The sequence below is a fragment of the Microtus pennsylvanicus genome, chromosome 6 (assembly GCF_037038515.1).
Source record: "Microtus pennsylvanicus isolate mMicPen1 chromosome 6, mMicPen1.hap1, whole genome shotgun sequence".
Lineage (NCBI taxonomy): Eukaryota > Metazoa > Chordata > Mammalia > Rodentia > Cricetidae > Microtus > Microtus pennsylvanicus.
The window spans coordinates 122,945,630-122,962,188 of record NC_134584.1 but is presented as its reverse complement, the minus strand read 5'-3'; the positions used below and the strand labels follow the sequence as shown (position 1 = coordinate 122,962,188).

At 42.8% G+C, this 16,559-nt stretch overlaps 1 protein-coding gene across 3 annotated transcripts; it reads left to right on the top strand.

Annotated features, from left to right (window-relative positions):
• Positions 1-554: 554 nt before the first annotated feature.
• Positions 555-12,276, top strand: LOC142852609 (uncharacterized). 3 transcript variants are annotated; one of them, XM_075977617.1, is made up of 4 exons: positions 555-838; positions 9,055-9,181; positions 9,375-9,435; positions 10,612-12,276. In XM_075977617.1, exons 1-4 carry the CDS (start codon positions 812-814, stop codon positions 11,819-11,821), a joined length of 1,425 nt encoding a protein of 474 aa, XP_075833732.1. In that variant the 5' UTR covers positions 555-811; the 3' UTR covers positions 11,822-12,276. The 3 variants fall into 3 exon arrangements, with proteins under 3 accessions (XP_075833732.1, XP_075833734.1, XP_075833733.1); XM_075977619.1 differs by lacking the exon at positions 9,375-9,435; XM_075977618.1 differs by lacking the exons at positions 555-838; positions 9,375-9,435 and adding an exon at positions 5,878-5,921.
• The last annotated feature ends 4,283 nt before the right edge of the window (positions 12,277-16,559 follow it).

Genomic DNA, 16,559 nt, shown 5'->3' with positions numbered 1-16,559 from the left:
ACCACCGCCTGGCCACTTCATTATTTTCTAAATGTTCAATTTATGTGAACGGCGAAACCCTGTCTCGAAAATAAAAAAAAAATTATCCTAAGGGTACACTTTTTATTATGTATTTATGAAGGGTACGCCCTGAATTCCAGAAGAAAACCTTTGGAAAAAATGAAGCCATCATCATCCAGTCCTGTGGTGGAAGACAAACCTATAATTTTGTTTTCTTATCTGATTCTTGTAAATCTCTTCTCCACATCTGAAGTGCTCGTGTGTCAGGTAAAAAGTACCTTTAGTTCACCTCACCTCATAGTGGAGCCACAGAAGAGACATCTCCTTTTGTGTCCTTAAATTTCTCTTTAAAAATGCTAATATTCTGCGCACCCTTCCACCTGTGGGACAGGGAATCCCTCCACTCCACCTTGAGGAAAGGGCTGTGCAAGCCTTTCCCAGGGCGTGCAGGAGGAAGAAGAGGACGGGCTTGTGGAGTGCCCAGGGTGGCGGGATTACCTGCCGGAGCCAAGGTCAACAGTTATTGAAATGCAAATCTCTGCTGATCTGGGAAAGGCTGGAGAGGTAGTGGAAGTTTGACTCGGGAGTCAATGAGCCCTGTGTCTTTAAACTGGGGGAAACCCTAAAGGCGGGACTCTTGTCACTCAAGCCTCACCAACCAATCAGTGCCTCCGGGCCGAACTGCCAGTCAGAAGTCGTGCCGGGCTCTTCCGTGAGCGTCGCTGCGCTCCTTTTGGATTGCGGAGGAGGTGGGAGCAGTGTTTTCGCGTGTCGTGCTGCCCGTGCCGCTGCAGGGAGCTGGGAGAAGACCATGGGCGAGCCGGGAAGCCACGAGGTGGTGAGCGAGGGGCTGCTGTTCTCAGATGGGGAAAATCGGATGCGGAGATCCAGGTTCCAGCGTGGCGGGTCCTGAGGGCCGGGTGGGAATCTGCAGTCATATTCCGTGTCCTGTGAGCTCCCGTGCGGTCCCTGCTGCTCCCTGGACCCGGGCACAGTCCTGTGAATAACTTTGCTCTGTGGGCTGCAGCGGTGCAGCGCATTAGGAGCAGGGAGCTGTGTGTAGAAACGTATTTGTAGTTAACAACAACGCGCTTTTGGTGCAGCCGTGGAAGGCAGGTTGACTAACTTGGAGAGGCCTGGTTTCTCCAGTATTTTCTAGAAGTTCAGGACTTTGCATTTAACCTTTACGTGTGAGGTCCATTTACAGTTAATTTTGTGGAGGCTGTAAAAGGCATCTCGTGTGCTGGGTAGCACTCCACTACTTCGCTGTGATGTCCTAAGAGTAGGATTTGGTGACATTAAGGACTTAATAATGCTGGCTGGGTAGGATGTCTCAAAGTAGAATTTAGCTGCGGGAGGATTGTTTCTGAAATATCTTAAAAATAAGTATCTGTTAACCAGGCCTGGTAAATGTTGTGCCCAGATTACGACCCCCAGAGAGAGACCACCAGAGAGGCCCAGACTGTAATAAGCAAGGTTTAATCAGCATAATACAAACATGTTTGGAACTCATCTCCATCCCCGTTACAAGCTTTTAAAGGCATAACTACAAAGAGCATCTTTGAAGATGCTTTTGCATGGGTACAAGGACTTTTGCTCCCTCCCATTCTGTTAAGTCAGCTTTTTCCTTGTTCTTAGAGCAAGGCCACTGTTCCTGAGTTAGGCCATCTTTATCAGCCTGTACCAGGTGGCTGGCTGGGCTGAGCTAAGTGACCTTGTGTTCAGAATCTCCTGGGTGGGAGAGGGGAAGGCCACTATCTTCTGCTAGGAAATTTCTTCTTACCCCCTTGAGAATAAGGGGTGAGGGTCCCACATTAAAGATAAGGATACTAGGGTACTTATTATTTTTTCACCAGATTATCCAGACATTTAGCTCATTACAAAGGAGACATCCCTGACTGACAACGAGCCTCTAGGCCCATTCTTCTAACAGGGTGCTCAGGGAGGCATTCCAGAGTCACAGCCGACCTTATGGCCTGGTGTGCCTTAAAGTTCCAGTTTCCTTTTTTTGTTGTTGTTGTTGTTTTTTGTTTTTCGAGACAGGGTTTCTCCGTGGCTTTGGAGCCTGTCCTGGAACTAGCTCTGTAGACCAGGCTGGTCTCGAACGCACAGAGATCCGCCTGCCTCTGCCTCCCAAGTGCTGGGATTAAAGTCCTGCGCCACCACTGCCCTGCTATAAAGTTCCAGTTTTCTTGAGAAAAGCATTGTTCTGAGAGATGGGGCAGTAGGACACCAGGTGACAACTATTTGGAAAGGAAAACACCCTTGCCTTAAGGACTAGTCTGGTCAAGCAAGGCTTTTATTTAGGCCCTCAGGCAGAGAGGAGGATCATTCTTGGGAAGAGGAAGAAACAGCCTGGAGCCTAGGCCTTCTTAGCTTTGTGTAGGTAGCTTTTATGTATTGAGAATAAAACAGAACTCCTTTTCTAACACCAAGAATATTCAGCAGGTAATGGTCTGGGTCCAGGGCCTTTGTGGAGGGGTTCCTTCAGATCCTAAGAGCCCAGCTCTTCCCACCACCAGGAGCTATGGTTATATGTCTCAAGGGCAGTGTAGGCTTAATCTGTCCTGTTCCTGAGATGCCCTGTGTTACCCTTCTGTAACAAACACTGCTGGATTAGCCTCCTCCTGAATTTGTCTCATTTGTATGGTAGTTTCTGCTGACTTCATAGAAGCTCCCCATTTCTTTACATCCCCCATGTAAGTAGTAGACAAGGTGCTATTCTTAAGAAGCGTGCTTGGCAGGAGACACAGCTTGTGCAAGACCTCCCCACTTCAGCTTTAATTTTTCTGTCTTCTCCTTTTCCTGTCTTTCTCCTTCCCAGTCCCTTTCCCCTCAGGACCCTGTCACTGAAGAATGACCTGCTGCATCAGGTCACTGGGGACCTTCAGAAATAATTCTGATAATGTCTTTACTGTGTCTCCCATCTGCCTAAGTGTCCACACTTGCTGTCTCCTGTCCCTATTTAAATTGTTCAGAGTGTAACCTGGCGCATGACCCTAAGAGAAGTCAGGGATGACAGCAGATGTGGAATGCAGACTCTGTCAATGCTGCTCCTCTGAGCATTAGACAGAGATAGATGCAGGCTCTCATCAGAGATTTTTCTCTATTAATCTCTTAATTGTGAGGAGTGATTTCTCCCTGGGAGGACACAGTATTTCTAGAGCAGCTGCATTTGCAGCCTTTTAGAAACTGTTTCTGAGACTGCTCTGTGCTGGTGACCCAGGTGGCCCTGATTTCAGACTGTTGCACTCCAGGGCGATGACTTTGTTGTCCTCCATATTACATCTCCAAAATTCTTAAATTAAATGATTGCACCCCCTCAGAATTTTAATATTATCCTTTTGAGTCATGGAGTCGGGGTCGACTGTCCATTGCAGTAACAGGAGAAGGATTTCCACATGGAGCCTTCGGACCAGAATAGGAGGAATCGTTTGTGAACACTGCCGGGGGAACAGGGCAGGCGGTCAGCTGCTGGGGTCCAGTATGAAAAAGGCCCTGGGTGTGGCAGGAGGAGTAAGTCTAATTGCCCAGCATGTAACTCATGTCATGTGAATAAACACTGGCCACATTGGTGGTGTTCAGTGTGAGAGAGTTAGTTACCTTAAGGCGGTGACTATTGGCTGTGCAGTTAGGGAATTCTCCGGTGCAGACTGCTCAGTCCTGCTTCACAGTTAAGTCAGCTTAGAGGTTTGAGAAATAAGCCATTTTCTGTGTGTCATGGTACAGATTTCAGCAGCCAACTTGTGCACATAGGCAAGATGAATCAGTTGGAACACCCCTCCTCGTCCAATCCGTTTCTGTTATTAGCAGAGTTGAGAAGCCCAGTGCATAAGATGAGCACTGGCCAGCAAAGGCCCTTTTCAATCTATGAAGCCTAGAAAGGCACCCTAGGGGTAAGATTCCAGCCATTAAATCCTTCAATTTATTGAAGGAATAGGCAACTTGATTCCTAATCCCAAAGACAACTTCATACAGAGCCTGCTGCAACTCTGGTCCAAGCATGGTAGCTTCTATCACTACTTAGAAGCCAAATTTGGGGGCATAGCCCATGTTGTACTAGTTCTGGATACAAGAAAAATACAAAATTTATTAGTCATAGGTTCTTCCACTGTGGTTTTCTTTAGTTCACCCATTTTGCACCTATCTAAGTTTGGAATAGAAATTCAGTGAGGAGACTTAGAGATCATTGCATGAAACTGTGAAGATGAAGTCAGTGTTGTATTATGTTGAGATGATGGGATATTGAGATACCCAAGTTATGAGACATCTGCTACGGAGAGCTGCATACAGGGAGTAGAAGTAACGTAAGAGAGACATGTATGAAAAATTTTCATGGACAGTTATCTAAGCCCTTTGAGAATGAAGCCCCTCCTGTCTGAGACAGAGCTACAGGATTCGTCGTTTGCCCTGTTGAGTTTTAGTCTTGCTTGGGTCCAGTCTTCCCTCACTGTGTCCACACTCCTTTCCTTCTTTTTATTTAAATTTATCCTCATTCAATACATCCCAAATGGAATTTCCCCTCCCTCCACTACTCCCTGTCCTCTCCACTGTTCCTCTTTCCACCAGATCCACTTCTAAATTTCTCTTCAGAATATGACAGAAATCCCAAGGATATCAACAAACTCTTGTATAACAAGGTACAATAAGACCAGGCACAAGCCCTTATATCAAGGATGGACGAAGCAACCTAGTAGGAGGAAAAGATTTCCAAGAATAAGCAAAAGAGTCAGAGACACCCCCTCACCCACTGTAGGAGTCCCACAAAAACAACAAACTGATGTGGGATTCCCCTCTGGATGCTGTAAATACCATTGGTTAATAAAGAAGCTGCTTTGGGAAGGAGGTTGGGGGGGAGGGAAAGGAAGGGGATGGGGAAGAAGAGGAAGCAGCTGTCCCGGTGGTCTCTACTCTGAGGCATGGCAGGAAGGATCTGAGTTGGTTTTTGAGGTGCATCCATGTAGTCACATGAGTGAAATCACAGGGATTGTGGGCACAGTATCCATCCAAAAAGAATTTGTTGACCCCTGGCCTATGCCACCTGGAGCAGAGCCACTTTTAGTAACCTGAGCAAGAAGCTTAGATGTTCAGGGGTTTGAGAAGCCAAACCCAATTGGCAACAGGGTAGACCTCACCTAGTCTAGAGATCTGGTGGGAGTTGGGAGGCCCGGATCGCGTGAGAAAGGAAGATGGGCTGAGTGAGAGATACCTAAACCTCTTCCAGTGATGCAGCTTTCAAATGTGCCACTCGTTTGGTTTCTCAGTCTTGGTGACGCTCATGTTGGGAGGCTACAGGAAACCCCTGTTCCCCATCTACATTCCAAGAATAAAGCAAGCTGCCTTTTTACTACGTTAAAAAAAAATAATAAAGAAGCTGCTTTTGGCCTATCACAGGGCCAGCTAGGGCAAGGTGGGCATTCGAGGCAGATAGAGGAAAAGAGAGTAAGTGGAGTCAAGCAATCAGACAGGACCTTACCTTTGGTAGGCCATAACCATGTGGCAATATACAGATTAATAAAAATGGATAAACAAGATATGAGAGCTAGCTAGAAATGTGCATGAGTAATAAGCCAAGCAGTGTTTTCATTAATACAGTTTCTATGTGGCTATTTCTTGTGGCCAAGACTGGATGAACTGCCTCCACCTACACTGAGCTGAGGAACAATAACATGTATGCAGAGATCCATGTTCCCAGCCCTGCAGTCCCTGTGATTTCTGTTTCTGTGAGACTCGATGAGCTCTGCTTATTTGATTTTGTGGGCTGTGTTAGGAAAATTTTTTGATTATCAATTTTTTTGAAGATGTTTTCTGGGCCTTTGAACTGAGATTCTTCTCCTTTTATTCCTATTATTGTTAGGTTTGGTCCTTTGATTTTGTTCCTACAATCATTCTCTCACTGGAGTCCTAGAGCTCGGGCTTGGGTAAGGGTCTGTGCATGTACTCCCATCGCTGTCAGAAGAAGCCTCTCTGACGACTGTTGGGCTAGGCACCAATATATGATTACAGGAGAATTTAGGTACACATCATTTCGTTGATTTTTTTTTCTCAGTCAGTTGTATCTTGGTTCTACTCTGATTCTCTGAACATCCACGGTCCGGGTGCTGGCCATCCTGGCAGTGTTAGGTGTGGGCTTCCTTTCACATCTTATGCACTAGACCAGTCATTGGTTGGCTAGTACAGAAGCTCTGAGCCACCATTGACCTGACATATCCTGCAGGCAGGGCAAGTGTGAGTCAAATGTTTTGTCGATGGCTTGGTATCCCAATCGCATCACTAGGAGCCTTATGCGGTTACAGAAGATGGCTGGTTCAGCCTCCATAGTCTTGATTACTAGGAGTTCTCACTGGGTCACCCTCATAGTCCCAGACTGTGCACTGCGCTGTTTCCATGTCCTCCACTAAAAGCTCTACTTTCCAGTCATCTCCCCTGTGCTCTCCACCTCTGTCCCTTTCTTACTCACCTGACCCCTCAGGTTCCCATGCGCACCTGCTCCTAATGCATCCACACGATCTATTTCCTCTTGCTAGGGAAGCCAGACATCTCCCCTATAATCCTTTTTGTTTCTTAGCCTCTCTGATTCTATGGGTTGTACTGTTATCAACGTGATTGTACCTTGTGGCATGAGTTCTAACAGGCCTTAAAGCCTTGATATCTCCCACACTCTTCTGAAAGACAACATTCCCTGCTTTTTCCTAGGAACAAATTTAGTTTTGGTGTCCTGTTTTTGTTCTAATTTGCTTCTCTGTTGCTGTAATTGAATCCATTAACCAAAGGATTCCCGGCAAAAACAGGATTATTTGGCTGATTCTTTTGAGTTATAGTCTGCCATTTTGGGAGTTTAGGATAGAAATTCAAGCTGGTCACGAAAAGGAAATTCCATGGGTAAAGACTGTTTCCTGGATTTCCTCTTGCCTTCTCACTGTCTCATGCTCAGATAGCTACCTTATCCATACCAGGCCTGTAGCACAATTAATAGAAAAACAGAGATAGATAGGTGGTTTCAACCTGAAGGTCAAAAAAGCAAAACAGTCAGCCACTGGCTCTTACCTCTACCTCAGTCTGAAATGGCGATCCTGCCTCCAGGAATTCCAGAATGACACTGAGAGCTGTCTCCTCCCATTATTTCTTTCTCTCTAGGACTGGGATTAAAGGCATGCACCACTACAGCCAGGTGTTAACGGCAGACTAGTGCGGCTACTGTGCTTTGGTCTTGCCTTTCCTCATCGTATCTCCATTAATGTCTTTCAGAAGATGACTAGTGTGCTGTGCGATTGTGTATAGGAAAGATGTAACTTGTTTTCTGAATTTACAAGATGCTACTGTCAAGATTGTCTTGTGTGTCTGGAGAGACCTCGGACGTTGGAGCCGTGTAGGGCTTATTGCAGATTATGAGGATCGTTGAAGTGACAAATTGTATTTTCTTCGTGGATGACCATTAGCCTATAATGAGCCTATGTAGTTGATTGAATCTAAAACTTACCAGATGTTGATATATTCGAACATTTGGTGACTTTCTTTCAATTGCTTGTGAACCTTTTATTAGGAAGAGACTTTCTGGATGGTTTTCTTCTTAGGGAGGGTGATATGGGTCTCTATAGCATCAATTCATTTCCCGTCCTTTGTGTCCACTGTGTTGTAGTTGATACTACTCAGCCAGCTTCCTTCTTGTGCTGTCGTGCCTTCACCACCGTTAAAGACTCTATCTCTACATCACCTAAGATATAGGAGAAGCAACTGCTATTCAGTGCTAAGCCAGTTTGCTACCTTTCTGGTTTTTAATTGTTTGTTTGTCAAAACAAGGATTTTCTTTGTAGCCCTAGCTGTCTTGAAAGTAGCTCTGTCCACTCAGCTGGCTCCAGAATGACCTCAAACTCACCGATCCCCTTGACTTGGTATCGCAAATGCTGAGATTAAAAGTGGGCCAACATTCCTGGCTTTTTGTCTTATTGTGTGATGTGCCTGGAATGTAGGTTTTTGACCATGCCAACTATTTGCTGTTAAACTGGGCTTCACTTATACTTTGAATTTTCAAATTTGGCAGAAATTATCATTTGGTTTCCCAGGATGGCATGTATTCACGAAAAAATACTGCCTGTGCCTTCTGATTCACTGCATTACACAGACATCACCTTCTTCCTGCCTATTGCTTTTGTTTTTAATTTTTTAATGAAAATTCATATTTCACCTATAAGCATGGACATGCACCACACAGGTACCTGATCCTCACAATGATCAAAGATGTTTTCAAATACACTGAACTTGAATAATTGATAGTTATGTTCCCTGAAGCAAATAGTAGTAATTGAGCCCTCCTCTGTGCAAGAGAAGCAAGAGCTCTTTACTAACGCGGTATCTCTTTGCCTCTGTATGGATTCTTTATTATCCACATTTAATTTGCTAATGTTTCCATCTGTCCACTTGTACCTGTTTAAAGCAAGTAGTGCCTGTTAGTACAGTCTTACTGGTGTTACAGCTTCAAGTGGAGAAGTTCAGGTTTCTGGAAGATGAATACAAGACTCTCTGTAGCAACGTCAGTAAGATACTGCTGAGTTCTTTCTATCTTTTGTTTGCTTGGCTGATTTTTGCATGGGAGATGGGGTTGGACTATGTACTTCTGGCTGTCCTGGAACTGACTGCATAGACTAGGCTGGCATTCAACTCCGAGGCAGATTTTCCTCCCTCTGACTGCTGTGTTTGAAGGCATGAGCCAATCTACACAGCCTGTCCCTTTGATTTTCTTTTTTGTATTTACCAATTGTTGGTAGAATTTCTCTGCTGTGTCTGCTGTAGTGTTGATCTGTTTACTGGTCTCTCTCTGTTTTTTATAGTCATTTCTCTTGCACGGTGATATCCCCTCACAGGGTACAGAAATGAGGGAGACGAACCTTCCATTCAGTTTCTTTCCAGAGTGACTTGGTGATTACAATGTAATGTCTATTTCATGGAAGAAGTGTAGGAAGTACCAGAATTATATGACTATATTGTCAAAGAAGTGTACATTTACAATGTTGTCACTATCATGCTTTCGATCATAAAAATGTATGGATATTTCAGAATGCAGTGACCTATGATGATGTGCATGTTGACTTCACATGGAAAGAGTGGACATTGCTGGATCCTTCCCAGAGGAATCTCTACAAAGATGTGATGCTGGACACCTACCACAACCTCAGTATCATAGGTAAACCTGAATTTATCATCATGTTTTTAAATAAGAAGACAGCCTCCTTGTTTTTTTCATATTCTTCTGTAATTTGATTGATAAAGAAGAATGAGGTGAACAAATGCGTCATGGTTTAAGGTTCACTGAGGATGGTAATTTAAATGTTGCACAATTTTTAATAATATATCATATGTTTCCAACTCTGTTGTAGGATACACTTGGGAAAACCATAATATTGAAGAACATTGTCAAAGTTCTAGAAAACAGGAAAGGTAACTATCATTCCCAGATGGATACAAATGTTCCTCTGAAGAAACTATAATGTGTCCTGGAGATTTTACACTAAAGAACAGTATAAATAAGAACAGCTTCATGTGGATGATGATTATTAAATTCTCACAAAACTGTATACCTCAGTTTCAATGAGGTGAATTGCATTTGCAAGGCATTATTTTAAGAAATAAGACCAGAAACAGTGCCTTCACAGATATCACCATTGGAATCACAGCTTGATGAGAGCTGTTCAGTAGAACTGTTAATCCATTAATTCCTCACCACTCATACTACAAAAGGTAAACCTCTTTTTAAAAGAGTTGTTTATTTAGTATACAGTGTTCTGTCTGTCTGTATGCTTGCTGGCCAGAAGAGGGCACCAGATCTCATTACAGATGGCTGTGAGCCACCATGTGGTTGCTGGGAATTGAACTCTAGAAGAATAGAGCTCTTAACCTCTGAGCCATCTCTCCAGCCCCCCAAAAGGTATACATTTTGAAGAGGTAATGAGTCCGTCCCTCAAACCTTCTAGTAAGCAAACAGTCCATAGTAAAGTAGTATTACTCATAATCTTGCTGAGTCTGTGCTGAGTTTAGTGAGATGAGCATTTAGAGTCAAGAGCCAAGAGGCAGTTGTTATGAAGAAACCTCACTTTCTTTCTTTCTTTTTCTTTTTTTTAACTTTTATTTTATGTGCATTGGTGTTTTACATGGTGTATGTCTGTGTGAGCGTGTTGGATTCCCTAGGCAGGAGTTACAGACAGATGTGAGCTGCCATGGAGGTGCTGGGAATCGAACTAGGGTCTTCTGGAAGAGCAGTCAGTGCTCTTAATCCCTGAGTCATCTCTCCAGCTCCTAAGAAACCCCACTTTCTATACCATATGTCTATATATGAATTTTTCCATTTTTCTATAAATATATGAAAAATCTCATATTGAAAAGATTCTATAAATGTGAACTCTTTATTAAAGTATTTTTCCATCACAGGCATCTTCAAAGATGCAAAACAACCCAAAATGAAGGGGAACAACATGAGTACAAACCTAATAATAGAACCCTAAGATCACAGTCATCTTTACAGTTGGACTAAATTATAAAATTTATTCATAGAGATACAAAGACTCAATGGTGTATTAAATATGGTTGAACTTTTACATGTGTCAATTATCCTTACAGACCTGAAAGAAATTATCCTGGAGAGAAATCTTCTGTTTATAATCTATGTGTTAAAGCCTTTGCATATGACAGACTTCTTCAAAGGCATGAAAGCACACTTATTGGAGAGAAACCTTTTGAATGTCATCAATGTGGTAAAGCCTTTGCTTATCACTGCTATCTCCAAAAGCATGGAAGAACACATACCGGAGAGAAACCTTATGGATGTGATCAGTGTGGTAAAGCCTTTAATGAACTAAGCAATCTTCGAAGGCATAAAAGAATACATACTGGAGAGAAACCCTATCAGTGTAATCAATGTGGTAAAGCCTTTGCTTATCAGATAGGTCTTCAAATGCATAAAAGAACACATACTGGGGAGAAGCCCTATCATTGTAATCAGTGTGGTAAAGACTTTGCAATGCAAGGTAATCTTAGAAAGCATAAAAGAACACATACTGGGGAGAAGCCCTATGAATGTTATCAATGTGGTAAAACCTTTGCTTGTCACAGTGCTCTTCAAACACATAAAAGGATACATACTGGAGAGAAACCCTATGAATGCAATGAATGCGGTAAAGCCTTTATTCAACATAGTCATCTCCTAATACATAGAAGAACACACACTGGAGAGAAACCCTATGAATGTATTCAGTGTGGTAAAACCTTTGCTCATCACAATGCTTTTCAAATGCATAAAAGTACACATACTGGAGAGAGACCATATCCATGTAATCAATGTGATAAGTCCTTTACATATTACAGTAATCTTCAAATACATAAAAGAACACATACCGGAGAGAAACCCTATCAATGTAATCAATGTAGTAAAGCCTTTACATACCACAATAATCTTCAGATACATAAAAGGTCACATACTGGAGAGAAACCTTATGGATGTGATCAGTGTGGTAAAGCCTTTTCTCATCACAATGCACTTCAAATACATAAAAGAACACATACTGGAGAGAAACCCTATGAATGCAATCAGTGTGGTAGAGCCTTTGCACAACAAGGTAATCTTAAAATGCATAAAAGAACACATACTGAAGAGAAACCCTATGGATGTGAACAGTGTGGCAAAACCTTTAAACAACAACGTAGCCTTCAAATACATAAAAGAACACATACTGGAGAGAAACCCTATGGATGTGATCAGTGTGGCAAAACCTTTAAACACCAGCATAGCCTTCAGATGCATAAAAGAACACATACTGGGGAGAAACCCTGAGAATGTAACCAATGTGTGAATACCTTTGCATTAATAAGCAATCTTTGAAATCATCTGAGAAAGATGTAGTGCAGAAATACCCTAAAAATATAGCCAGTGTTGCAAAGTTTTGCACTTTATACAGGAGTTAACGTTGTATATACAATCAGTCTGTTAAAGCCTTTGTGTTTTACAATAGTGTTTGAGTGCCTAAAACAATTCTGAGAGTGTATTTTTATAAAGTATTTGGTAAGCTCTCTATCCAACACACTTTACATCCTTGCATAAAAGAGCATTCATTCTGTGGGAAATTTTGACAGTGTCAACAATCTGTTCAAGATTCATGATGTTGTATTTTGTATTGTTTCCATCTGAAAACTCATAGACAAAATCAGTTTATGAAGTTATGAAGCTCTATGTGAAGTTGTCAAAAATCAGACCTTGGTCCTGATAATAAAACTTTTCTAAACTGTCCAGCTCTGTGTCTAGCCCTGTCAATGTTTTAAAGTCTATTTAGATCATTTTGAAGTCAGGAAAGAAGAACCAACTCATACAAGAGAAAACCCTATTCATGTAATTATTTGGTAAGTACTTTAGACATCACGGTAGTCTTTAGCAACAAGAAAAAACTCTTGTTTCTTTTATTATTCATCACAGTCTTGAAGGAAGTAAATGAATTGCCGTGATCACTCAGGACCAGTGATGGAGAGCACTGGATTGTCCTTTCTATTTTGAAATACTAAAGTTTGCTCTATGTGTGACAAATCCTTTTAGTGAAAATTATTTTGTGTTCCTTATATTTCTTCTGCCACTTTTGTTCATCTTCTCTTGTGCTTTTACTTAGTGATTGGTATGTTTCTGCTGTGATGTATAGAATAGGATACCCATCATCTAAGTGGTCCATTTTTTATTTAAAAATCAGGCAGTATGTGATCACACTATTCCAGTAAGCATGTCGGTGAAGGGGGGAGCTGCAGAAATTCTTTTGGTGTTCATGGTGTTAAACAGGTGGATACCTTGTGACATAATCCGTGTGGCAGAAAGCAGACATTATAGGTCTACTTAATTTGCTTATCTGGTCTTGATTTAATTTTGGTAAGTGATATTTATCCAGAAAGTTGTCCATTTCAAGTTTTCCAATTTTGTGGAGTACAGGCTGTTGAAATATGATCAAATGAGTCTCCTGATTTCCTCCGCATCTGTTATGTCCCCCTTTTCATTTCTGATTTTGTTAGACTTTCTGATTTTTATCTTTACTGATTTCTCATTTGTCAGATGACTGTGAGAACTGCACCCTTCTTGTCTACGCTACATGTAACAGTAGAAAATGAAGGGCAGAAAGAACACAGAAATAATGAAAAGCCATGACCATCAGAGGGCTTTTCTTTCTTTCTTTCTTCCTTTCTTTCTCTTTCTTTCTTTCTTTCTTTCTTTCTTTCTTTCTTTCTTTCTTTCTTTCTTTCTTTCTTTCTTTCTTTCTTTCTTTTTTGTAGTTTTTTTTTTTTCGAGACAGGGTTTCTCTGTGGTTTTGGTTCCTGTCCTGGAACTAGCTCTGTAGACCAGACTGGTCTCGAACTCACAGAGATGCACCTGCCTCTGCCTCCCGAGTGCTGGGATTAAAGGCTGTGCACCACCACAGCACAGCCAGAGGGCTTTTCGAATGTTCATTTGTTTGCTATGTGGAGAAGAAAAATTTAAATCCCAAGCTTTTTGTAACTAGAATTGTTACAGAGAGGACATGCAGATATGCTATTATCCTCTGTGTTTCTTCAGAGTCTGTTGTTAGATGCTAGGATAGCTACATGAGCTTGCTTCTTAGATCCATAAATAAATAAATAAATATTTTAAAAAAAAAAAAAAAGAAAGAAAATCGTTCTCCAGCCCTTTACTCTGAGGTAATGTCTATCTTGGATGCTGAGGTGTGCTTCTTGTATACAGTAGAATGTCAGTTTGTGATTTTGTGTCCCAGTGTCTTTTTTTGGTGTTTTTAGTCCATTGATATTGAGGGTTTTCAATTATCAATGATTGTTAATTGCTGTTATATTGTTGGTGATGCTTGTAGAGTATGTGTGTGTGTCTTTCGGTTTTACTGGTGTGATATTATCTATCACTTCTGTTTATGGGGTTAGTCAGCTTTGTGGGGTTGGAGTGTTCCTTCTAGTACCTTATATCGGGCTTGGGCTTTAGTTTGATACTGTTTAAATTTGACTTTGTTATGAACTATCTTGTTTTGTTTTGCCAGTCTATGATGGTTGAGCATTTTGCTGGGTATAGTAGCCTTTGATGACATCCTTAGTAGTCCCTTGTAGTCTACAAGTCATCAGTAGTCTACTGATGACATCCTTAGTAGTCCCTTGTAGTCTACAAGTCATCAGTCCAGGCCCTTCTGGCTTTTAGGGTTTCTGTTGAGGGGGCAGGTGTGATTATAACAGGTCTTCCTTTATTTCTTACTTGGACTTTTTCCCTTGCTGCTTTTTTTTTAATATTCATTTATTATGTATACAATATTCTGTCTGTGTGTATGTCTGCAGGCCAGAAGAGGGCACCAGACCTCATTCCAGATGGTTGTGAGCCACCATTTGGTTGCCAGGAATTGAACTCAGGACCTTTGGAAGAACAGGCAATGCTCTTAACCACTGAGCCATCTCTCCAGCCCCCCCCCCTTGCTGCTTTTAATATTCTTTCATTGTTCTGTATGCTTAGCATTTGAGTATTATGTGGCGAGGTGATTTATTTTTCTGGCCCAATCTATTTGATGTTCTTTAATCTTCTTGTACCTTTATAAGCAGATTGTTATTTACATTGGGAAAATTTTCTTCCCTGATTTTGTTTAAATATACTCTCTGCATTTCTGGGCTCGATTTTTCTCATTCCTGTATTCCTGCTATTCTTATATTTGATTGGTTCATAGTGCCCACCATTTTCTGGATATTGCTTGGTAGGGGTTTTTTAGATTTAACATTTTTTGATTGAAGAATCCATTTCCTTTGTTGTGTCTCCAACATCTGAAATTCTTTCTTCCATCTCTTATACTCTATTAGTGATGCCTGATGCTGTAGTTCCTATTCACTTCCCAGATTTTCCATTTCCAGGTTTCCTTCCACTTGTTTTCTTTATTAATTCTCTATTTATTTGTAAGCAGCAATTAACCAGACATTGGTTGTGGCACAGGATGAGGCTGGCACAGCTTGAGGAGAGTGAGATGGTAAGAGATGCTCACAGTGTAAGGCTGGCAGTTCAGCATCTCTGGATGTCAGTTTCCTCCAGCTAGGTTTCAGATGGTTCATGGTGGAGAGAGTTGACAGAAGAGACACCTTCTAAAACCACTCACTTCATCAAGTGTGGCTTTTAACAGCCACAGTGACAGGTCTCTCCAACATATGACCCACAATTTGCTATGGGCATTTTGGCTGCCCCCCCCCCCAGTTCCTGTCAGCTGATTCTTGAAGGTCTGTTCAGGCCCCAAGGCTCCTGGGTGAGAACTATACTGTGGTGCCCTGCCCTGCCCCGACCTGATCTGACCTGACCTGACCTGACCTGCCTTGCCCTGCCCCAACCTGATCTGACCTGACTTGCCCTGCCCTGGCCTGCCTCGACCTGATCTGACCTGCCCTGCCCTGCCCTGCCCTGACCTGACCTGACCTGCCTCGCCCTGCTCCAACCTGATCTGACCTGACTTGCCCTGCCCTGACCTGCCCCGACCTGATCTGACCTGCCTTGCCCTGCCCTGCCCTGCCCTGCCCTGACCTGACCTGCCCTGCCCTGCCCTGGCCTGACCTCCCTTGCTCTGCCCTGACTAGCTCTTTTTCTCAGTTTGGCTACAGGAGACACGAATATTTATTATGTCCTGAATGTAAAGCTGGATCTTCAAGGTAGGAGGGCCCCAGAACATGGTGCTGAGACCCTGTGGCTGGATCATCAATGAGGGCTCCTGGGTGCAGAGAAGTTAGGTGATTAGGTGGAAGAGGAGGAGGCTGAGGTGGGGTGGGGAACCTGGTTGTGTCTCAGCGCTCTCCCACTGTGTCTCCTTCCCCAAATTCCCTTTGCCAGGGCATGTAGAAGGAAAGTCACTGAGCACCCAATGGCTCTGAAAACTTTATCTCCTCAGCCTGCATAACTGCAGTCTGTGCCCACTGCCTCTCTTCTCCCTGGCCAGCCTTCTGGATAGAGGATGAGCCTAGTGACTGAAGGAAATGAGCACGGTAAAGACAGAAAAATGACAGCTCTGCACAGTGGGTAAATCGGGGGAACCACTGGTTTAACAAGTACATGTGAGCAGGGACTGTGGGAGCCAAGAGGCTAGCTCAGACCTTGATATGCTAATAAGCACCATAGGTCTCTGTACTGAAGAGCCAAGGGTCCGTTTAATAATAAGGAGAAAAGTCCTTTTTAGGAAGTAGGAAATATTTTCTCAAGTCCCTGAGGAAATGTTGGTTTTTGTCTAAATGTCAGAATAAAAAAGTAACTTCTTTTCCTAAACCTGATGCTGACATGTCCCTGCTCCCCACCCCCATCCCAGAGCCCACTGTGCTGTCTGGGTAGGGAGCTGGTGAGAGGAAAGAGGTTAGTCCAGCCCTCAAACTATTTGAAGAAGCACTCCCTCCGATTGTCCTGCGGCTCCTAATCTACTGTCTCCCAAGAATTACAAAATAAACCATGGATACAATAAAAACCACAACCAGCCGGGCGTTGGTGGCTCACGCCTTTAATCCCAGCACTTGGGAGGCAGAGGCAGGCAGATCTCTGTGAGTTCGAGGCC